Raw genomic sequence first — 24,341 nt, forward strand, 5'->3', positions numbered from 1 at the left:
ATTCACATTAACCTCTATTAGTGTTTTACAATTTGCTGAAACTAATTCGTGCAATTGAAGAAGGAGACATATATATAATGAAACTAATTCGTGCAATTGAAGAAGGAGACATATATATTATATTATTAACTTTAAATATAATAAGCGTTGTGCTTGTAAGTACGTGCAAAAACTTTCAGATTTTAAAGCATCAGTATCTAATAAGAATACTTTATTATTTATTAAATTGTTCAATTTAAATAGACGTATCTTGAATACATAAATTAAATTCACTAGCAAATTTAAAAGATGATAATCGTATTCCGCCTTTTCCCCTCTCTTCATGTTTGGGACAATAAATCAAATTACTTATTTAATATTTGATTTTTCATTACTTTTTCATGTCTCTATACAGTAAATATATTAAACTCGATTCATATTGTTCATGTCAATGATGATATGACTGAATTTAAGTTCATTCTTCAGTAATATATACAGAGTATTTCTTTTTTTGTTTCAACTAAAATGTATTCACATCATTATCCGTGATAATGACATTGTGCATAAGTTTAGATTCTTCATTTTACAATTACATGTATAGAGCATATATTTATTTTCACATGTTTATGGAATAGTAAAATATGCCACCTTTAGTGGATATTTTGAACTATTAAAATCTAACTTTGGATAAAGATTAATGTCTATTTGCAAAAGTATCGTATTTGTTTGGGATAAACTTACCTCGATGTTGTTAGTTTCTCCTAACATTCACTATGACATTCAAATATTTTTAAAAAAATGATACTCTTCTAACAAGTTGCTTGGATTACTCAGTCATATGATTAGCAATAATATTTATGTTTAAATTGGAATTATTTCAATATACTACATTAACTAAAATAATAATAGTTACTGTCAGCAAAAGTATTCAAATTTTAAAATTTTACATTATTGTTTATTTCAAACAAAAATGTTCTTCATAAACGAAAGTACAAAATCTTTCTTATATCATTACTATTATATTGTTTTTCTTTGTTCGTCTAACCATCTCAAATTGAGTGAAAATGAAAATATAAGTAGATTAGCATAATTTTGTATATCTTTGTTATGCATTGAAAATTATCAAAACACCCTAGAAAATAGAGTGCTCGCATAACGTATTACCCCTAATTTTTATGGTCAATTCGAGGTCGGAATATCGATCGGGGGAGGGGGGGAATTAATCATGTGGAAAAAGGATCTTGGTTGAATTTTAGGCCAACCAGATCAAAAGATATTTTTTCAGGGAAAAAATGCAATTCCAGAGAAATACATGACCAATCCGTGTTACAGACTTATTCCCCCGTAGTGCAATTTTTTCGAAATCTGGCCAAAAATAATCAAATATGACGACAGGGACATACACAAGAAATATCGTATACAAGGAAGTATTAGGTGAGAGACGATTGATATCAATTTTACCACAACACATTTGTGATCACACATAACACCTAACATGAAGCTAATGAAAATGTTGTTGGTCGTATTGACAGGTTCGGTTGAATAAGAGATGAGCTGACCATCGCCATGCAACTTACTAATAAAACACAACCATCTTGAAGATTGAGTTCTTGGTAATTATGATACAAGAGATTTCGTACTACTTAAACGTATAATGTATTACTAGACGGCCTAAATACGGGACCGTAATGAAGTATTATTTACAAATAAAAAATGATAAATTGAAAATACGGGTCCAAAATGTGGATTCGGGGTAAATTATATAATTACATATTATCTAGAACTTCGACCTCAAGTTTTATGATTTTCATTACCGCCAATTAGTCGACCGTATTGGAGTATTATTTACAAAGAAAAAAATGATGAATTCAAAACATCCATTCAAACTATTCATTTAAGACATATGCAATATGTTCACCAACTTTGCAAAGTTAAATAAGTTAAAAGAGGGTAAGCAGAGAATAACAACGACATATTATGACAAATATAGAATGGATACATTTTCAAAATTGTAACCATCTCAAGACGAGGCATCCACATGCAACACACGTGTGGTGAATCTAGTTTATTTTAAATAAGACAAATTTAAAATACAATTTTCATGTATCATAAAGAATAAACTCCAACATCAATTGTCAAAATACTAACAAATCTAACAAATCCATTTAACATTTTTTGAATTTTTATGTATGTTTATGCTCTGTCGTATATGACTAACACATGTTAAAAATGACTAAAATTTCAAATGTGTACATTTGAACGCAAAAACAGAAACAGAATATACAAAAATAGATTATGTACTTTTACTTGAAAATTATATAATATTGAATATTTTTGTGAAGGAGATATACTAGTTAAATGGGGCAACTAAAATAAGTCACACATGAAATTTTTAGGGCAACCAACAAAAATTTCACTAGTTTAGAACGTAATTATATTCCTTCCCGTGAGTTTTCAAAATTGTCATTTGTACCAAATTTCGGTCACTAGATACATGTATTTAGACATTAAAAGTTAACGCCCGCTGTTAATTTTTTTTATAAAATGGAAGAAAAATCCACACTAAGCCTATTTTAGTTACATTCCAAAAATATGACTAATATGTGTCAATTTTATCTCTTTGTGGTTCAAATAGGTTCCGGAGTCCAAATACATGCATATGAACTATTGACTCTCTCGCTCGCCTCTCTCCTTATATATCTATATTTCAATATGTATATGATATTCCAAATGTATGTATCTAGTGTGATTCACATAAATCTGTGATACATTGACTCTCTCGCCACGTCCCTCCTATATCATACTTCTCTCTGCTCTCTCGCTCACCTTTCCTTTTCCTATGTATCCATATTTAAAAGCGAATCTGATAGCATAAATGCATATATCTAGGCGTACATAGCTTGAAATTTGATATAACATTATTATTTAGTGAGATAATATGTAATTATTTCAAACTAGAGGAAGAATTTAGTAAATATTGTTGGAATATTTGGGTAATTGGGTAGTTTTCCCAATTTTTTTACATCCATTTATATCTGGGTCAGGCCGGTTCGGGTCGCAACTAAAAGTTTCAAGTTAGCTCTGCACTTCCCTTCTTCACCGCCTTCACTTCTTCTGAAGTGACTACCAATATCTTCAAAACCCCCAAAACTCTCAAAACCTTGTTCTTCGTTCTCCTCTACGAGGTTCCCAAATCTCATAGCGGAACAAGAACCCTTAATTTTTTCTAAACAGAAGTGTAATTACTGCAATTATGACCAAGGTATACGGAACTGGCACCTACGATTTTCGGCGCCACCGGGTAGCTGAGTACCCGGTGGAAGCATTGCCGCAGCCGGTGGAGGCTCCACAGAAAATGCTGCCTTCAATGACCGAGAAGCCGCCGGAGTCGAACATACCTAGCTCCATAACTCTTGCTGAGATCCAACGCGACCGCTTGACTAAAATCGCAGCTTCCAATTGGGCTAAAACTGAAGAGAAGAAAACCTTTAGTCCTCAGCTTGTTAAAGAAATTTATGACACGGAGCTTACTGTAAAAGGTTAGTAGTTCGTTTGCGTTTCCCGTTATATAAGCCTTTTCACTTCTCAGAATTTTAGCATAATGAATTTTGACTATTAATGTATTATGTCCTGTTTGAGATTGAAAAGAAGTATTTGAATGTGTAATAATTCTGTTTTATTCTTAAAAAAGTGAAGTATCATGAATTCTATTGAAGTCAGAAAGTCAGTCAAGAAAGGACTAAAATTTTGGTACCGATAAATAACATAGTTGGATATATACGAGTTTCTATAATGTGTATGTTAATGTATTTATGCATGTGCAAATGCGTGTGGTCCTGAAATAAGTTTGGATTGATCATCTTCTATAATGGTTTGTGTAAAGGGGGGAGAAAGCCAGTGCCACTGCAGAGGGTGATGGTATTGGAGGTTAGCCAGTATTTGGAGAATTATCTTTGGCCCAATTTTGATCCAGAGGCTTCTTCCTTTGAGCATGTGATGTCAATGATACTGATGGTCAATGAGAAGGTATGCTGTTTTACTGCTTCTGCACTCATTTGAGTTACTTGGTGTTTCTGGTTGCCTGTTAGGGTGCTCAGAGATGGGAAGTGATTTTTTCTCCTTACTTGGTGATTACATAGTCAAGATTCTGCTTGCCGCTCTGCACATCAGAATCATTGAATTTTCTTTTTTAATCGTGTCCTGGGTCAGCTTGCGCCCACCTTAACTAGTTCCACGGGGATACCTCCTATCAATACAAGTACTGCAGTGTTGGAGGAGTAATTTCAGCAAGGGGTTCAAAATATGAAAAAGTAACACTTGAAGTCGTGAAAATTGCAAGAAGATGAATGGGGCGGGATGGGGCGCAACGGAAAAGATTAATCTTAACCTGCTAAAATTTAGCTCACTTTGTCTCCCTTATTAACATTTCTTTCTGCTTTTGCCCTGCTCTACCGAACCCTTCTTAATTTTTTTTTCCAATTTACAATATTCCACTTCATTTTGAGCTTCTTTTTTTTCCGAATTAGTGACACTTTAATAATATAGTATCTTTGAAAATCGCCAAGATTCTTATACGATAAAGAATTGTAACCAAGAATCTTTACTGTTTTGACCAAATGTATAAGTTCGACAACAGAGAACTGCTTACATGAGATATTGAATGCTTGATCCCATCTAAAATATTGTTACTTTGTTCTCTTTCTTTCTCTGTACATTTAAATATATTGTGTGTGTGTTTGTCTCTCTCTGTCTATATATACACACACAGAGCACATATATACAACAACGACATACCCAGTGAAGTCCCAAGTGGGATCTGGAGAGGGTAGGATGTACGCAGACCTTACCAATGCCTCATGGAGATAGAGAGACTGTTTCCGAAAGACCCTCGTCTCAAAAATCTCGGTCCCAAGTAAGAGAGAAAAACAATATATATAGCATAATGCAAAAAAAAAGAAAACTGATGCAAATTTACAAGAAAAGAACAATAACGATATCAAAGTAATATGATAATCAAAGGCAATAACAACACAACTATAAAGGCACGCCTAGACCTACGACTGCCTTAAACCGACACACGGCAGGACACCATTCTATCCTTACTAGCCTTCTATCCTAATTCGGACCTCCACTTCTTTCTATTTAAGGTCATGTCCTCGGTGATATGGAGTAGCGCCAAATTTTGTCTAATCACTTTTCTTCAATACTTTTTCGATCTACCCCTACCCCTCCGCATAACCCGCACATCCAACCGCTCGCACCTCCTAACAGGGGTGTCGACACCCCTTCTCTTACATGCCTAAACCATCTCAGTCTCGTTTCTCTCATCTTGTCTGTCACAGATGCCACTCCCACCTTCTCCTGAATAACCTCATTCCTAATCTTATCACTCCTAGTGTGTCCACATATTCATCTCAGTACCCTCATCTCAGTAACATGCATCTTTTGAACATGAGAGTTCTTTACTGCGCAACACTCCACTCCATAGAACAACGCTTGTCTAACCACCATTCTGTAGAACTTACCTTTAAGTTTAGGTAGTACTTTCTTATCACACAGAACTCTAGAGGCAAACCTCCATTTCATCCACGCTGTCCCAATGCGGTGCGTGACATCATCATCGATGTTCTCACTACTCTGGATGATGGATCCAAGATATTAAAAGCTTTCTATCTTGGGGATAGGTTGGGTGGCAAGCCTCACTTCCATGCCCTTTTCATCCACCGCACCACTAAATTTGCACTCCAACTATTCTGTTTTGGTCTTGCTCAATCTGAACCTTTTAGACTCCAACGTTTGTCTCCAAACCTCCAACCTATCATTAACTCTGTCCCGAGTCTCATCAATCAAAACTATATCGTTTGCAAATAGCATACACCGTGGAACCTCCTTCTGAATAGAACGTGTCAGCTCATTCATTACAACAACAACAACAACAACAACGAACCCAGTGTGATCCCACCATGTGGGGTCTGGGGAGGGTAGAGTGTACGCAGACCTAACCCCCACCTTAAAAGGTAGGGCGGCTGTTTCCGAAAGACCCTCGGCTTAAGAGAGAAGAACAAGGGAGGAGAAACAAGGAAAAACAAGGAAAAACAAGACATAGGTCAGTAAAGCCAGGCATATAACAGACAATATAAAGATATAAATAATGAGAGCGATAAAGCGATAAAGTCAGGGTAGGAAAGATCGGGGATAAAGGGGCATTAACTACTATAGATAAAATAGGATACCCAAAGTAGACTGGGCCAACTAATATAAGCAGTAATCCCATGCAAAATCCTATGTTAAGACAAATGAGCGCGACTACGACTACTATGGAGAACCGATCGGCCACCTAGCCCACTATCTTAGTCTGAGTCCTCCATAGCCTCCTATCTAAGGTCATGTCCTCGGAGAGCTGCAACTGTGCCATATCATGTCTAATGACCTCTTCCCAATATTTCTTCGGCCTCCCTTTGCCCCTCCTGAAACCGTCCATAGCCAACCTCTCGCACCTCCGCACTGGAGCATCTGTGTCTCTCCTCTTGACATGCCCAAACCATCTCAGTCTCGCTTCCCGCATCTTGTCCTCCACCGATGCCACTCCTACCTTGTCTCGGATATCTTCATTCCTAATTCTATCCATCCTAGTGTGCCCACACATCCACCGCAGCATTCGCATTTCCGCGACTCTCATCTTCTGGACATGAAGTTTCTTGATTGGCCAACACTCCACCCCGTACAATAGGGTCGGTCTAACCACCACTTTGTAGAACTTGCCTTTGAGTTTTGGTGGCACTTTCTTGTCACACAGCACTCCGGAGGCGAGCCTCCATTTCATCCACCCTGCACTGATGCGGTGTGAAACATCGTCGTCGATATCCCCATCTTCCTGTATAATAGACCCAAGGTATTTGAAGCTTCTTTTCTTTTGAATGGCCTGGGTACCAAGCCTCACTTCCCCGTCAGCCTCACGCGGCAGGCCACTGAAACTGCACTCCAAGTATTCTGTCTTGGTCCTACTCAATTTAAATCCTTTAGACTCCAACGTCTGTCTCCAGCCCTCCAGCTTGTCGTTAACTCCGTTGTGAGTCTCGTCAATCAGGACAATGTCATCTGCGAACAACATACACCAAGGCACCTCACCTTGTATTTGTCTAGTCAATTGATCCATCACCAGGGCGAATAGAAACGGGCTAAGAGTCGATCCCTGGTGCAACCCCATCGTAACAGGAAAGTGCTCCGAGTCCCCCCCTACCGTCCTTACCCTGGTCTTAGCTCCATCATACATGTCTTTAATCGCTCTAATGTATGCCACAGGTAAACATTTCGCCTCCAAGCATCTCCATAGGACCTCCCTTGGAACTTTGTCATAGGCCTTTTCTAGGTCAATAAATATCATGTGTAAGTCCCTTTTCCGCTCCCTATACTGCTCTACCAATCTCCTTAAGATATGAATGGCTTCTGTAGTCGAGCGCCCCGGCATAAATCCAAACTGGTTCTCTGAAATAGACACACTACTCCTCACTCTCATTTCTATCACCCTTTCCCACACTTTCATAGTGTGACTTAGCAGCTTGATACCTCTATAGTTGTTGCAGCTTTGAATGTCTCCCTTGTTCTTGTACACGGGAATGATTGTACTCCACCTCCATTCTTCAGGCATCTTCGATGTCCTGAAAATGACATTAAACAGCGCAGTCAGCCACTCCAATCCTACCCTACCTGCATTCTTCCAAAATTCCCCAGGGATCTCGTCAGGTCAGATCGCTTTTCCCCTGCTTATCCTACGAACAGCTCCCATAACCTCCTCAACCTTTATTCTCCTACAATACCCAAAGTCGCGACGCCTATCCAAGTGCTCCAAGTCTCCCAACACAAAGTCTCTGTCCCCTCCTTCGTTCAAGAGTTCGTGAAAGTATGACTGCCATCTCTGTCTAATGCGGGATTCCTGTACCAGTACTTGACCATCCTCGTCCTTGATGTACTTCACTTGATCCAAGTCGCGTGACTTCCTCTCTCTCGCCTTGGCAAGCTTAAATAGCTTCTTATCTCCGCCTTTTTCCTCTAGTTCTGCATAGAGGCGTTCAAAGGCTGCCGTTTTGGCCGTCGAAACTGCCATCTTCGCCTCCTTATTCGCTAACTTATACTTTTTCCTGTTCGTTCGCTTCTCTTCATCATCCTTGCTATATACCAACTTTACATATGCCTGCTTCTTTGCTTCTACCTTTTCCTGGACTTCTCCATTCCACCACCAATCCCCTCGGTGTCCGCCATGGCGGCCTCGTGAGACCCCCAGCACCTCTCTAGCTGTTTCCCTAATGCAGCTGGCCGTCCTATCCCACATACTGCTCGCCTCCCCCCTACTATCCCACGCCCCCATAGCCATCAGCTTCTCCCCCATCTCTAGGGCACTAGACGGAGTCAAACGACCCCACCTAATCCTCGGTCGGTCATCCACGACCCTCTTCTTCTTCTTCCTTCTTATCTCCAAGTCCATGACCAATAGTTTATGTTGGGTCGTAAGGTACTCACTTGGTATGACCTTGCAGTCCTTACAGAGGCTTTTATCCTCTTTTCTAAGTAGCCAGAAGTCTATTTGCGTCGCCGCCCTCGAGCTACGAAAGGTTACCAATTGTTCCTCCTTCTTTGGGAAACTCGAGTTGGCCACCCTTAAACCAAAAGCCTTTGCGAAATCCAAGAGTGAGGCTCCTCCACTATTCCTGCACCCGAAGCCAAATCCTCCATGCACCTCGTCATAGCCCGTCGAAACAGACCCAATGTGCCCATTGAAATCTCCTCCTATGAATAGCTTCTCAGTAGGCGGTATACTGACCACCACTTCGTCCAAGTCCTCCCAAAAGCGCCTTTTTGTCTCCTCGTCCAACCCCACTTGCGGCGCATAGGCACTAATAATGTTCAGGGTGATCCCTTCAACGACTAACTTAATCGTCATCATCCTATCATTTGTCCTCTTAACCTCTACCACCTGATCTCTAAGCTCGCTATCTACTAAGATCCCTACTCCATTCTTAAACCTCGACTTGCCCGAGAACCAAAGTTTGAACCCATCCACCTCCTTAGCTTTAGGTCCTACCCATTCATTACCAAGGCAAAAAAAAAGGACTCAGCACAGATCCCTGATGTAGTCCCATCTCAACAGGGAAATGCTCTGAGTCACCTCTCACCGTCCTAACCCGAGTCCTGGCTCTAGCATACATGTCCTTTATCACCCTAATATACACCATGGGACACCTTTAGCCTCCCGACACCACCAGAGAACATCCCTCGAAACTTTGTCATAGGCCTTTTTAAGGTCAATGAACACCATATGAAGATCCCTTTTTCTTTCTCTAAATTTCTCCACCAGTCTCCGCAAAAAATGGATTGCTCCAGTAGTCGACCGCCCCAATATGAATCCGAACTGGTTCTCTGAGATTGACACTCCTCTCCTCACCGTCATCTCCACCACTCTCTCCCAAATCTTTATAGTGTGGCTTGGTAATTTGATACCCCTGAAATTATTACAGTTTTGGATGTCACCCTTGTTCTTGTACAATGGAACCATAGTACTCCACCTCCATTCATCCGGCATCTTAGTAGTCTTCAAAGTAACATTAAACAACTTAGTCAACCACTCCAAACCTGCCTTGTATATATATATATATAATTATATATAATTTATATGCATATATATATGTAAGCAAAGCTGCGGTGTACACACAAGTAGTGGGTGTCCTCTCCATTTTTTGCAGAAAACAACTTATAATACTATACATCTTCTACTAAAATTGTCTTCCATCTGATAGCATCCCTTGCTGCGCAACACATATAGAACACCACTTTTCTCCTAACTCTGAATTCTATATTGATTTTCATAGGTCTATTGTCAATCCCATGCACAAGAGGCTGGTATGATTTCACTGTACTTTCTTTAGTGTTTGGGGCTTTTCAAGCAACCTAATCAATCCTTGATGAAGTTTGTGTGTATATAAGACCTCCGAAAGAAGTTTCCACTCTAAAACCTTCCTGTCCTCTTAAGGTCTCCTAAAAGAAACATCCAGGGTCACCTTTGTTCTACCTTCTTAATCTTTTAAGCTAGAATGACATTCTTATAGTAATTCGTAACAACAGATGAATTTGGAAGTCTTCTTTCAGTACGCAAAGGTGCAATCCAGTTAGGGATTGAACTGCTTTTATCGTTTTTAAGCGTCTGGCAGATGGAGCCCATGTAATTGTATCTACACATGCCTATCTGCATGGACACTTCTCCATTAATGCTCAGGGCCTTAGGTATTAATTTCCAACATAAGAATACCCAACATGCCCACTCTGATTGGAGGTGTAACCCTGTTCCATATCCCAACAATAAAATTGTCAAAAGAATCTTACAAGACATTGTTAGCTTTGAATAAAAATACAGTTTGTCAAAATCCAAGTGAAGCTTAATAGTGGAAATGCTTGGTAAGAATAATCTCTCTTACCCGAAGCCAAAAACAGAACAACATGGAATGAATAGTATAAAGAACACAATGAAACAACAATTCATGAGAATAGAATACTTGAAGTCTTCTTTTACTCTGCACATCTATGGGTGATTTTGTTGCATTGTGCATCTGTTTTGTTATTTTCAAAATTTAAACTGGTGTCCCTGTTCTCTTTCCTACATTTAAATAGAAGGGAAGTTGTGTTTGACTTATAAGATGATCAAAGAAGAGACAAGTTGAGTTTTGCTAGTCAGGTGGTTCCGGCTTCATTACCAGAAAAGTTAGCTTCTGTCACGTGCCATAGTTATAAATAAACATGTTTTGGGTCGTGCAAATGCTTATGATTCCTTTATTTAACCTTTGCATGTCATTTGTCACTGTTTACCGAATTTCTTTTGCAACTTGTAGTTTCGGGAGAATGTGGCTGCATGGATCTGCTTCTATGATAGAAAGGATATGTTCAAGGCATTTCTTGATAGGGTTCTTCGGCTGAAAGAGGTTTGTTTCTGCCTTGGGCTAAACATATTTCAGTGGTTTAGTTATCCAAGTAATTTGGTGATGGGCTAGTTATGCAGGGATCATAATATAAGGATTGTTATGTTGTTATGCTATATAATAATATTATTATACAGGGACCACAAATAAAAAGTAATAATTATCTTTACTAATTGGTACATACATACATGGTTTAGTTTAAAAAAATTCTTAAATTCAATAATATGAGCAATTCTTACTATATAATAATATCTTTTTAATTTTTTCTTTTTGACAAAATGACAATATTTTTATTATTGCTATGAGTTATGATAAAACATTTTAAATTAAGGTAGCTTCTGTTAAGGGTGAGTCACCTTCAGGGAATTATTGTCTATTTTAGGTGCTCTTCCACGGATCTTGCTAATACATTTGTTTCTTATTTCACATTACATCACATATAAAATAATACATACATAGATCTCGCTTTAGTTGTGCAAGTGTAAATTACTCAGGAAAAGAAAATGACAACAACTACTAGTGCAGAGTTATGTAAGAAACACATACTTTCCTGCTGTATGTAACTTTACTGGTAATTAGTATTTGTCCAAAACTTTAAGCAATTGTTGAAATCTTTTGTTGAATGATAAAGAAGAATTTATAACGGTCAGCATCACCTACTGTTTTTTTTTTTAATAGATGGCATGGCTTTGTTTGGTATATTTATTCTATCATTCGAGTTCTAAAATTTCATGGTGGAGGTTGTTTTTGATCCACTGGAATGCGAGAAAGCTATTTTTTCCAAACATCTTTGTGTCCAGGTTGCTGTTCTTTTCTCTTAATTTGATCGTCATGTGACACATTCATGCGTCTCACATCATGCTAGAATGTGGTTCTCACTTTGTATTTTCTTTTCTGAAGGTGAACTGTTTCTGTTCTAAGATAACTTTCTGACTGTGGCTGTTTCATAGGGTTGGACATTTCTGTGCTTTGATGGATTGTGAAAATTGATTGGTTGTTCATCAGTGCTAAAGTTACTACTCTATTCACTGTTTTATCTAACAGTTTAAGACCTTACTGCAGGGCAGAAGCTTGACAATTCCTGAGAAAATTAATTATCTACTTTTCATGATCAATGCTTTCCAGGTACATCTGCATCCTTATTGCCGGATCTTACTCTAATTTTCTGATCCATTTCCCTTCACCTTGTGGATCTGACTTTTTCCCTGTATTATCTGCATTTTATTTCTCTAATTTTAGATTGGAAATGTTATGAAGTATGGATAAACATATGTTCCCTGTTCTACCAGCATATGAGATGGCCGCATCCATATTTCTTCTTATCTAGCTTGACAAAATTATTCTTAACCTATGTCAATGTTGAATGTATCTCTGAGTCATATAATCAAATTTCTCACTGTTAGAATTGGACGTTAATAGTATGGTTGTACTTGGTAGTCTCCCTATTTGGTTTTGGACTGTGCTTCCTGAGGTTCATTTCTCAACACGGTATAGCCGTATAGCCCAAACCCATCTTGAATGTTGGTAAAGTATATATTTTTTTATCTTTACCAATAAAGAAAGACGAATCATATTTTATATTTTTACCTGCAATTGTTGGGGTCTAAATTGCTTCCTGGTGCTTTTTTTGTAGCTGCTATACAATTATTTTCCTATTTTATTTTCTGAGAATGTTATTAGTGTTCCTCGTTTTTTGTTTTGATGAACTATGTACTACTTTTGTTCATTCAGAGTTTAGAAGACGAGATAGTGAGTAAAAAGGTATTAAGGTTAGCCGGTCTGCAGTGTTGGCATTGCTTGTCATATGGTCGATTTCAGGTAACACTTACTATGTTGTTAAATGAAGTAGAATCTTCCTCATTCCATGTCTAGTTCTAATTTTATTGTTATTATTATTGAGAATAGATGGAGCTCTGTCTTAACCCTGATCTAATCAAGAAATGGAAGAAGATTGCAAAGAGAGCCAAGGAGGCAGCTAAAAGAGGGGAATCTTTTGATACCTCAACCATGCTAGAAGTGAATTTCTTGAGACATCTAATTGAAGAGTTTCTTGAGGTATCAGATAAGGGACTTGTTTGTCCACCATTCTTTCCAGCTTGTTTTAGCAGAAAATTTCTGATGCTTCATTCTCCATGATCAGGTTCTTGATTGCAAGGTTTTTCCTCAGCCAAACAGTGAGGTTGATACTGACTTGGATATCACAAATGATTTTGAAGGTGTTAACGATGCCTCTATTCTATATTGTGAACGGTTTATGGAGTTTCTCATTGATCTATTGAGCCAACTGCCAACTAGAAGGTAATAATGCTCTCTGTAGTAGAACAGCTTCCGATGGAGAATAGGATGCTGGCTATGTAGCCCAAACATAAAAATGAGTGTCATGTACAGTGTGGAGTCAGATTCAAAGTGATGAGTGCTTAAAAATTAGGAACATCCGAACATGATTCCATTCCATTACAATTTTTAGTTTTGTATAGTGATATACCGATAAGGCATTTTAGTTTAGAGATGTTAAAAGTCTTTTAAAACACATAAAACAATTTTTAGCATTATTTTATTTCATTTAGTTTTTTGTTGTGCTCCTTTGCGGAGCTTGGTGAGTTGTAAGTTTGACTGACGGTCACTACCATAGTTGTATTTGCTTGTATATAGCAACACTAGATTTATTTCAACTAGGTACTATTTTCTCATCATTGCTTTTTCTATTTGGTTATTCTGCAGATATATAAGGCCTGTTGTTGCTGATGTTGCTGTGGTTGCAAAATGTCATTTAAGTGCTCTTTATAGGCATGAAAAAGGAAAGCTTTTTGCCCAGCTGGTTGACTTACTTCAGTTCTATGAAGGTTTTGAAATTGACGACCATTTGGGGAGACAAATGACTGATGATGAGGTGATTCAGGCTCATTATGATCGTTTCCAGTCATTCCAGCTTCTTGCATTTAAGAAGATACCCAAGGTCTGTTCTGATTTCTGTTTCTTTTGATGATGATGAGCAGTTCTACATATTGTTTCTTTTAAGATAATGTCAGTCAGTCAGTCTTTATTGACAATCTAACTGTATCATATCCAATTTGTTTACATCTCTCTCGCTCTTCTCTGTTTCTGTAGCTACGGGAACTTGCATTGGCAAATGTTGGTGCAATACACAGGCGCGCTGATCTATCTAAGAAACTTTCTGTGCTTACTCCTGAGGAGCTGAGAGATTTAGTATGCCGGAAGGTCTGTGAAATGGCTGTTTACTATCTCTGATATATGACATAGAATAGGATCATTGTGCATTATTTATCATGTAAAGTTCTTCTATATACAAATTGTAAAGAGTGCAAGTTAGAGTTCACCCTTTTGGTATTTTCCATGAGGAAAAACTTGTGTGTACTCGGAATCTACTAAGGGACTAAGGTGCACTAGTATTGTAGAAGTGAGTTGTTGGGTGCTAAAGCTGTTGGCGAAGGGATACCAAAAGCCTTCAGTGATATTCTTCGACAGTGTCGATAGTAATGTTTGTATGGCTTTTATTGTTGTACATCGTTCCCTGAGAATTATATTTCAGCTGAAGTAGTGACACCTAGACGATGACTAAATCAACTTTTCTGACAGTTAATGACTCAGCACGCTATACAATGTTGAAACAACCAACTGCATATCACTTTCTTATGGACATATAAGATTCAAAAATAGATTAGGCCTGAAGGACTAATTATCTCTTTCAACCACTGATTCAATGGCTAGTGGGATTACAACTATTCTCACTTGTCTTTACATGTTTTCCTCTCTGGTGAACCTAAAAAAGGGAAAACAATCCGGATTGTTTACACTGTTTGACACCATTGATTTGAATATATTGGAGTCTATTAATGATGCTAACTCCTTGTCTATTTCCATATCGGCATCAGTGTATCTCCAGATCGTTCTTGCTAAATAAGATGTTTACACATGATTATACATTTCATTCACATTGTTGTCTAGGGTTTCTAAAAATGATGAACTTGGTTACCTTTGAAATGATGGAGAAAAAGAGTATTCGTTCTGGGGCATTGAGGTCTATAAGGACCCAAAGAAAGAAAAGAAGAAATTTAAGGCACATGACTAGAACTTCTGGGAAACTTATATAGCTGTATGACAAAAGCTAAAACATGTTTGTTAGTAAATATGTTTTTTCATTGAAGTGGATTTAAGATCTTTGCTGTTTGATGTGGCGGTTGGTCTGTGCGCTCCCTCCCAAGCAAACCTTGTTATATTTGCAAAGAATATAGATAACTGTTCCCTTTACAAAGAAGTATACATATTTCTATTGCTGTACGCTTTGAGAGATATCATGTCGCATAGTGCATCTTAAACTGCTAAGTCAGTAGTGCGTTATTGGTGTCCTAGAAAATGCATCTTGTACTTCAAAATTGCTTTCTGGTTATTATTGCTAAATGTTTAAATTTACTGCATTTGCTCTCTAATATCTATGGTAGTTATACTTGCCTAACTCCACGATAGCATGACTAATTATCTTCTGCAAGATTTTCATTGCTTGTCTGATACCTCCTCCTTGATTGCAGCTAAAACTGATATCAGTTGATGATCCATGCTCAGATAGAGTTGATTTCTTAATTGAAGTAATGGTATCTTTCTTTGAGAGACAACAGTCACAGAAAGAGGCCATAAATGCTCTTCCTCTTTACCCTAATGAGCAAATAATGTGGGATGAAAGCCTTGTACCAAGCATCAACTACACTGGGGAAGGATGCCTGGCACTTCCAAAGCTCAACCTACAGTTTTTGACACTTCACGACTATCTTCTTAGAAACTTTAACCTCTTTCGCCTTGAATCGACTTATGAAATCCGTGAGGACATCCAAGAGGCTGTGCCACATCTCCTTGCTCATATCAATAATGAAGGAGAGCCGGCCTTTCGAGGTTGGTCCAGAATGGCTGTGCCAGTTAAAGAATTTAAGATTACAGAAGTTAAACAACCAAATATAGGTGAAGTAAAGCCAGCTGCTGTAACAGCAGAAGTTACTTTCAGCATCTCCAGCTATAAATCACAAATAAGGTCAGAATGGAATGCACTTAAAGAGCACGATGTTCTCTTTTTACTGTCTATTCGTCCTTCATTTGAGCCTCTCAGTGCTGAAGAGGCTGCTAATGCAACTGTACCACAGAGGCTTGGTCTCCAGTGTGTACGTGGTTGTGAAATAATTGAGATGCGTGACGAGGAGGGAATTCTCATGAACGATTTTACTGGGAGAATCAAGCGGGACGAGTGGAAACCCCCCAAAGGAGACCTTAGAACTGTTACTGTTGCGCTTGACACAGCACAATACCATATGGATGTTGGTGATATAGCAGAGAAAGGCGCAGAAGATATTTATGGAACATTTAATATATTGATGAGGAGGAAACCGAAAGAGAATAATTTCAAAGCCATCTTAGAATCTATAAGGGATCTGATGAATGAAACATGCATAGTTCCTGACTGGCTGCACGACATATTTTTGGGCTATGGAAATCCTTCTGCAGCACAGTGGACTAATATGCCAGACCTCCTTGAAACAGTAGATTTCAAAGATACCTTCCTAGATGCTGATCATGTTAGGGAGAGTTTTCCTGATTATCAGGTGTTTATTGTCTTTCTTTCTCTTTAGCATTATGCTGGTGTGTTCATTATACTCTCTATATCTTTCTCTGTTTCCTCATCTTCTTTGTTCTAGGTTTGCTTCGTCGACCAAGATGGCTCAGAAAACTTGCAACCAAGCCCCCCCTTTAAGATTAAGCTTCCTAGGAATCCCAAAGGGAAAGCTCATGCCCTTCCTGGAAGTGAGAATTCTACTATAGCGCCAGCTGAGGCTGCAGGCATGCCAGAAGTTCATTCTGAAAGAGACAAGCTTATTGTCGAAGCATATATCCCTCCTGATCCAGGTCCATATCCTCAGGATCAACCAAAGCGGAACTCGGTTAGATTTACCCCGACGCAGGTATGCATCACATCACATCACATCATAGGTTCCTAAATTCTAAAATGCTGTCATCTGTTTTCTCATATTTGAAAAATGGGCTAGCCAAATAATTAGTACTTGTCTAATGTGAGTATGCAGTATTTAATCAGGCAAGAAATATGCAGATTCTAGTGGCAAAGTGAAATATAAAATAGCTTTATAGTTTACTCTTTAAGTTCAAAATTCAGTTATAGTTATACTGAATGCTGTATGGGATTCTTGAGTCGGCATGCTACTTTCACATTGAAGTGAACTTGTGGTATTGTTTCTTCTTTCTTCTATTTTGGTTGGATTTCACAAACGGTTGTGGTATACGATAGTTCCCTTCCATCCAAGAGAAATCACTTGTTTCTTGAGAAGGCTGAATCTAATATGTGCTTGTGAGCTCATAAATCTTGCTTTAGTCAAATTGTTTTTCCAATTTAAAAGCACATAGTGCTACAACCCACAGATTTCAAGTACAGTGGACTGACATGTTTGTAGATTGAATTTTGAAAATGCCTACAAAGTGAGCAAGTGCTTGACATGTAATGAAATTATATCAATGTGGAACTTGAATTTGGTTTAGTGCAATATATTTTACATCCAGCATGTGATACTTGTGCGGAATTCAGCAACTATATGGTGCCTCATTAGATGAAATATATTTAATTTGAATAAGAGATAAGACGTAAGAATCCCGGAACTATGGTGAAATTGCTAGTTACACACCTAAACTATGTGAGGGTCCTATTACTCCCTAAACTTAATTTTTTCACCTCATTTAAACCCCTGAACTTAATTTTGTCCATATTATTTTAACCCCGAATTATTTGGGTCCAGTTTTTGTTGTTGTCTAAGTGCAGTTTTTGAGTTTTTCTCTGTTTTAATCCAGTTTTGATTGGATTTTTGGTTTTGTTTTGGCTGCTGTTTTGGTGCCGTTTTCTCTGCAATTTTGCTCTAGTTTTGATCCAATGGCATGAACAAGAACAACAACTTGCAAATTTTATACACCAAATAAATGAAGGAAACCTGTGCAAAATATCAACTTTACAAGTATGACAACTTCATACCACCTGTGCTCCCCAAAACTATAATGTTATGTAGTAGATCCATTTTGAAATTTTATAATGGAATGCATCTTATTCAGGTTTTGGAGAATCTAGCCCTTTCCTATTCTATGCGTTAATGATATGTAATAGATCCAGCTATATACCTTTTTCCCCTAACTGAATCAAGTTTGTATTGCTTAGGATCCTTTATGCCCTAAAAAGAGTAGTAAGCCACTTCATGGAGGAAGTGTCTAACACCTAGGATTCCATGCATCGGTATTGTCATGGTATTGAATTTATGCCTTAAGGTTGTCAACAGCATTGTGCTACTACCGGTTATATTCAGAATAATATGACAAGCGAAGACTGTTTTTGTCAAATTGCCTCTTATAGATGTAGAGTGAAGATGTTTGTCTTTACAAGACAGATAGATGTAAGATATACTTATAAGGTGTTTATGTTTTTCTTAAAACAAGTTCTTCAGGAAATTGGGAAAATGTATTCAAAGTTCTGAATTATGATGCATTTGCCAATCCTTTGGGCACAACATACATAGAGAGCAAGTTGTGCATTACATAAGCTTGCTTTGATCTTCTTCTTTTGGAACTGTAATTGGCTCAATTTATCCTTTTGTTTCTTATGATTTTCTCTGGCTTAACCGTGTTAAATCTCAAGATCCAGAATTTGGTATGCTTGTTGGTTCTCTTGAGTTTCTAATAGGAGTTGAAAGAAAGATCATATTGTAGAGCCACTAATGAAATGCCGTGCTTTTTGTCTCTCTGAAAAGAACACAATGTAAGCAAAGGATTCCTTCCATTTGTCCCAAAATGTTAAGCATAATCCACTTCCAAGAATTCAGGCTACTTGAAATTTGACCAGTACTTTGATATTGTATTTTTTTTCCATTTTGATATGAGGAGAATTACAACATTTGTCTCTCTTGAGTGTAGCTTCCAAATGTTCAAATTTTAATCTTAAAAGAAGTAAATTTGTCTAGTCTGCTATAGCTTCGGAAGTTGGTCAAGTTAGAGCTCAATAACTTGAAAGTTCAATAAATTATGGATGGAGGGAGTGCTTGGGGATTAAGAAGTGATAGTTGTTCCACTCAGGATTTTTTGATTTGGCCTGTGTCTTATATGTTGGTGGACGTGAAGTGTGAGATTAGCGAACCTTTAGTTGTAGAGAATCCAAAATAGAGCATAATGAACACAAAGGTTTCATATAGTCGGCTCCGACTAGTTTGGGAGTGAGGCATAGTGGATTGCTTGATTTAATGAGATTGTATCTGTTTGAAAGGCCAGAGATAAAACATAGTAAAATAAATCCGTGCTCTTCTCATGCTGGTGTTCTCTTTCTTCCGTAAAATCAAATCAAATATCTTCGACTTCAAGTTATTGATCTCTTTCACTCTCCTTGTAGCTTGTCTCTTTTAAGATTCAAGTCTGAGTGCTTTAATTTGGTTTAATAACCGGATTGTTCCACTTAAGCTTACTCTGGAATCTTTGCTTTCTTTGGCGTATGTAGGTTGGAGCAATCATCTCAGGCGTTCAGCCAGGTTTATCCATGGTTGTGGGTCCCCCTGGTACGGGAAAGACTGATACGGCTGTGCAGGTTTTGAATGTTCTATATCATAATTGCCCTTCTCAACGGACCCTGATAATCACTCATTCGAATCAAGCTTTAAATGATCTTTTTGAGAAGATAATGCAAGTAAGATATTTTCTGGGTCTTATGAGTTTTATGTATTTGAAATGTGATATTTTCTGCAATTTTAAAATCTTATTGTAACTAATAATGATGTTCCACTGCTGTAATTACTATAGAGAGATGTTCCAGCTCGCTACCTTCTCCGGCTTGGTCAGGGAGAGCAAGAATTAGCAACTGATCTTGACTTCAGTCGTCAGGGGAGAGTAAATGCTATGCTTGTTCGGCGGCTAGAACTGCTTAGTGAAGTTGAACGCCTTGCAAGGTCCCTTCAACTTCCTGAAGATGTTGGTTATACATGTGAAACTGCGGGATACTTCTGGCTGCTTCATGTATATTCACGGTGGGAACAATTTTTAGCTGCTTGCGCTGCAGAGCAAGATAACCCAACAATTGTTCAGGATAAGTTTCCCTTTAAGGAATTTTTTTCTGATACTCCCCAGCCAGTCTTCACGGGTCTGTCTTTTGGGAAGGACATGCGTTCAGCTAAGGGGTGCTTTTGTCATTTGAAAACGATGTTTCAAGAGCTCGAAGAATGTAGGGCATTTGAATTGCTCAAGTCCACGGTTGATCGTTCTAATTACCTGATGACCAAACAGGCAAAAATCGTGGCAATGACCTGCACTCATGCGGCACTTAAAAGGAAGGATTTTCTTCAAGTGGGTTTTAAGTATGACAACCTGTTGATGGAAGAAAGTGCCCAAATTTTGGAAATTGAAACTTTCATCCCGATGTTGCTTCAGAGGCAGGAAGATGGCTATGCTCGGCTTAAACGCTGTATACTGATTGGCGACCATCATCAATTGCCCCCTGTCGTGAAAAATATGGCTTTTCAGAAATACAGCCACATGGATCAGAGTCTCTTCACAAGATTTGTCAGACTAGGGATTCCATATATTGAGCTCAATGCGCAGGGTAGGGCACGACCAAGTTTAGCTCGGCTTTACAATTGGAGATACAGAGAACTGGGGGATCTGCCTTATGTGAAGGAGAATACGGTCTTTCATAAAGCAAATGCTGGATTCTCATATGACTATCAGTTGGTAGATGTGCCCGATTACAATGGCAGAGGTGAAAGTGCCCCTTCACCCTGGTTCTATCAAAATGAGGGAGAGGCTGAATACATAGTCAGTGTCTATATGTATATGCGATTACTTGGATATCCTGCGAATAAGATATCAATATTGACTACTTACAATGGTCAGAAACTTTTGATCCGCGATGTTATAAACAGAAGATGTGTCCCTTATGACTTTATTGGTCCTCCACACAAGGTAAATATACTTCTTTACGACTTTGAGCTGTATCTGGTTGCTCCAGTGAGGATCTTTATTAGAATTGGAAAGCAAAATTTTCTCTAGCTTATTTTCTTTGGCATGTTTCATGGGAATAAGGTGTGTGTGTGTGTGTGTCGTGGGAGAAGTGGTGGTTCTGTTGAAACATGATTTTTAAGAGCGGGGGATGGTACCTCAAATGTCATGAATAGTATAACATGCAAGTATGGAAGTTTCTGAACTTTGCACTGAAGATTCTGTTAAGACACTTTTTTAATAAGTGTAGATGGTCTTTATAGAAAAAAAAAATTCTCTTTTGGTCTCTCTTTGGCATCTTTCTTCGGGAAAAGGGGGGTGGGTTGGGGAGGGGAGAGATTTTAGGAGAAGAGGATTTTGCGTTGAAATATGACTGTTAAGGTCGAATAACCTCAAATGTCATAAATAATGTAACGTGTCTGTATTTTGGAATGAATGCTTGCCTCTTAGCATTTCAAGGGCCCTCAGAACAAACAATGGGGAAGCCGTTAACAAATGCCTGATAGTTTCTCACTCTGAATATTTGTTAATTTTTTGGGACAGGTTGCAACTGTTGATAAATTTCAAGGTCAGCAGAATGATTATATCTTATTGTCTCTAGTCCGTACACGCTTTGTTGGCCACCTCCGTGATGTTAGAAGATTGATCGTTGCAATGTCCCGTGCTCGTCTGGGTCTTTATGTTTTTTGTCGACGTTCTCTCTTTGAACAATGTTATGAACTTCAACCAACGTTTCGACTTCTTTTAGAGAGACCTGATTGCCTCGCCCTAAATGTTGAGGAGGCCATATCTTTGACAAATCGTCCTGTTGGAGAAACTGGACCAGTCAGTCTTGTTAGTGGACCTGAGGAAATGCAGGCTATTGTGAATTTTAAGATGCATCAGGTCTATCAGGTATCTTTTCTCTGACTGCAATATATGGATAATTTATTTGGTTGACACATTTTGGAAGCCTTGGGCAATTTGCTAGCTTAGACTTGTGGATTTGATTCAAAAACTTAGTTAATGGGAGTAGTCCCGACTCCTTTCCCGTCGATGTCTGGGGACACTGGTTAAAAGATGGTATATGATGGTGTTGGCACTTTTGGTTTATTTTGTATGAGTTCATTCATAAGTCACCGATAAATAATAATATACTGTAGGTTGGTGTAATCTACTGTGACATGCTTGAGTGTCTTCTATGCTCTATGAAACCTAGAGATATACACTGATTAAAGATGGTCCATGATGGTGTAGTCCCTTGTTAATATGAAATGGTAGCAATGCTGTAAATGTCAAGGAACTGTTCTTTCATCTCTTGTTTGTGTAGTTTAAGACATTGTTTTCCGTCTGTACTACCTACTGCTCAACTCTACACCTGAGAGACCCTTCACTTCTTAATGTTTGCCTAAATACTTCTCAATTTACAGCTTTTATGCACATAGCGTATGTCAAAGCAGTGTTCATGCAGTACTCTGCTTTGAAATCTAAACAAGTGTATGCACAAATTTATTATCATGCTATTTATTTTTCTAATAATTTGGTGTTCGACTTGTACCTGTATCTTCTGCACAGGCACGGATGATGAGCCATATTGAGTATCCAGCTCATCCAGAATCAGTTCCAGAGCAAAGTGTTGAGCAGAATGTGATGTCCCTATCCCATAGTATGGATACTGATAAGACCACTATGGAAGATGGCACAGAAGATACTGGGCCTTCAGAGTCAATGGAGTCCACAAAGGTTCCACCTGATGATGGAGGGATGTTAGTTACTTGCCATTCAAACGGAGAGGTTGATGGTGAGGACCAAATAGTTGATAGTGGTGGACTGGGCACATCAACCGGGTCCACAAAGGTTCCACATGATGATGAAGAGATGTTAGTTGTGAGCCAGTCAAATGGAGAGGCTGATGGAAAGGACCAAAGAGTTGATAGTGACGGATTGGACCTCGAGAACAAGTCGAATTTGGAAAGCAAGATGGAAGAGTAATATCAGCTGTACTCCCAAGTTTTCTTCTCTTACCCCCATGGAACTTGATTGTCCGGGAAATGTAAACTATGATCTTGATTGTTAGCGGCCCTAAGATGTATTGATCTTTAAGAACCTTTGTCAGGTCAAAGACCAGATGTGGTGGAACAGCTGCAAATGCAATGCTATGTTGCCTGCAATCGACTTCCACAAACGGCATGGTTTAATATCCATGAGGTATTTGAATACACAGGCCATGACTTAGTTGAAGAGTATGTAGTGAAATTGTGCTTTCATGGGTGGCTAATAGCCCATATCATCTGTAATCAGTAATCGATTATTTGTAACGATTGGAGGTGGGACAAACCTAGGTAAAAGGTGTGGGAATGAGGCATAGGCCGCACCAATTCAAGACTTGTTCGTGGTTCCTCGATGCCTTTTGGTAAAATCGTAACTTATTGTAAAGTAAATTCAAATGTACAACTGTTTGAATCGTTTAAAACTAGATTTCAAGGGTTACATATTTTGATTGTAAGTTTTGTTTCACTGTTAGATCTCTTGCCTTTCTACTGGCTTCGAACTATTTGTTTCTAAAGTTTTTATTGTAAACTTCTACACACTTTTCATTTCAATCCCAATTTTCTTGTAACACATCTTTCCATAGTACATTCTATCAAATCAAAAATATTTTCATTTCCCTTTTTATAGAACAGTTAGTTTGGGGCAACTTGATATATAGAATCGAACCTAACTTGAGAAAATATCATGATGCAATGGTAGGGGAATTATACTTCTGTCATTATTATTATTAGGGAAATAGCTTCGATATACCTCTCAATTTTGTTATTTAGATTTCACAAATCACTCGTCATAAAGGTGGTTCATATATACTTTTATTATTTATAAAAATGGCTTATATATACTCCGATCGTTATAAAAGTGGCTTAAATATACCCTTTTATTTAACGGAAATGAAAAATTAATTTTAAATTCATTTTTTTGATTTTTAATTTTAATTTTTTTATGCATGATATATATGATTCTTTTCACACATGATTTTTTTTTGACTTTTTTGACTATGATTATTTGAGTTTCTTATTCTTATTTTTTTTCTTTCATTCTTTAGTGTAAAAAGATGAGGGGAAAAGAGTGTGAATGAAAAAAGAGAAAAAGGTGAAAAAGAAAATTAAAACTAATTATTTTTCGGATATATTGTAATTTATTGTTTGTATCTGTAATAAAAATTGGGGCATATATGATAAATTTTACAAGAAAGTTAGTGAAAAAATAAATTTGACTATCAAAATAATAAATCAAATTAGCCGTTAAATTAAAAAAGTCCAAAAAAGTGTGAAAAGTTTCAAATACACCCTTACATGAATTATTTTTTAATAATTTTTTTAAAAATAAATTTAAATT

General features: G+C 37.8%; 1 protein-coding gene across 1 annotated transcript; it reads left to right on the top strand.

The window, feature by feature from the left end:
• Nucleotides 1–3,056: 3,056 nt before the first annotated feature.
• Nucleotides 3,057–23,457, top strand: LOC129887045 (uncharacterized). Its single transcript, XM_055961992.1, has 15 exons — nucleotides 3,057–3,518; nucleotides 3,863–4,005; nucleotides 10,857–10,946; nucleotides 12,006–12,068; nucleotides 12,675–12,761; nucleotides 12,849–12,998; nucleotides 13,084–13,241; nucleotides 13,665–13,899; nucleotides 14,052–14,162; nucleotides 15,491–16,549; nucleotides 16,643–16,906; nucleotides 19,483–19,668; nucleotides 19,782–20,936; nucleotides 21,516–21,866; nucleotides 22,527–23,457. The coding sequence occupies exons 1-15, from the start codon at nucleotides 3,233–3,235 to the stop codon at nucleotides 22,941–22,943; spliced, it is 4,755 nt and encodes a 1,584-aa protein (XP_055817967.1). The 5' UTR covers nucleotides 3,057–3,232; the 3' UTR covers nucleotides 22,944–23,457.
• The last annotated feature ends 884 nt before the right edge of the window (nucleotides 23,458–24,341 follow it).

This window comes from Solanum dulcamara, chromosome 4, assembly GCF_947179165.1.
Source record: "Solanum dulcamara chromosome 4, daSolDulc1.2, whole genome shotgun sequence".
NCBI classification, from domain to species: Eukaryota; Viridiplantae; Streptophyta; class Magnoliopsida; order Solanales; family Solanaceae; genus Solanum; species Solanum dulcamara.

Coding starts and splice junctions, on each gene's coding strand:
- LOC129887045 (XM_055961992.1), top strand. CDS start 3,233: ATGACCAAGGTATACGGAACTGGCACCTACGATTTTCGGCGCCACCGG. Junction 10,947..12,005: donor GGGTTCTTCGGCTGAAAGAG/GTTTGTTTCTGC, acceptor ACCTTACTGCAG/GGCAGAAGCTTGACAATTCC. Junction 21,867..22,526: donor AGATGCATCAGGTCTATCAG/GTATCTTTTCTC, acceptor TCTTCTGCACAG/GCACGGATGATGAGCCATAT.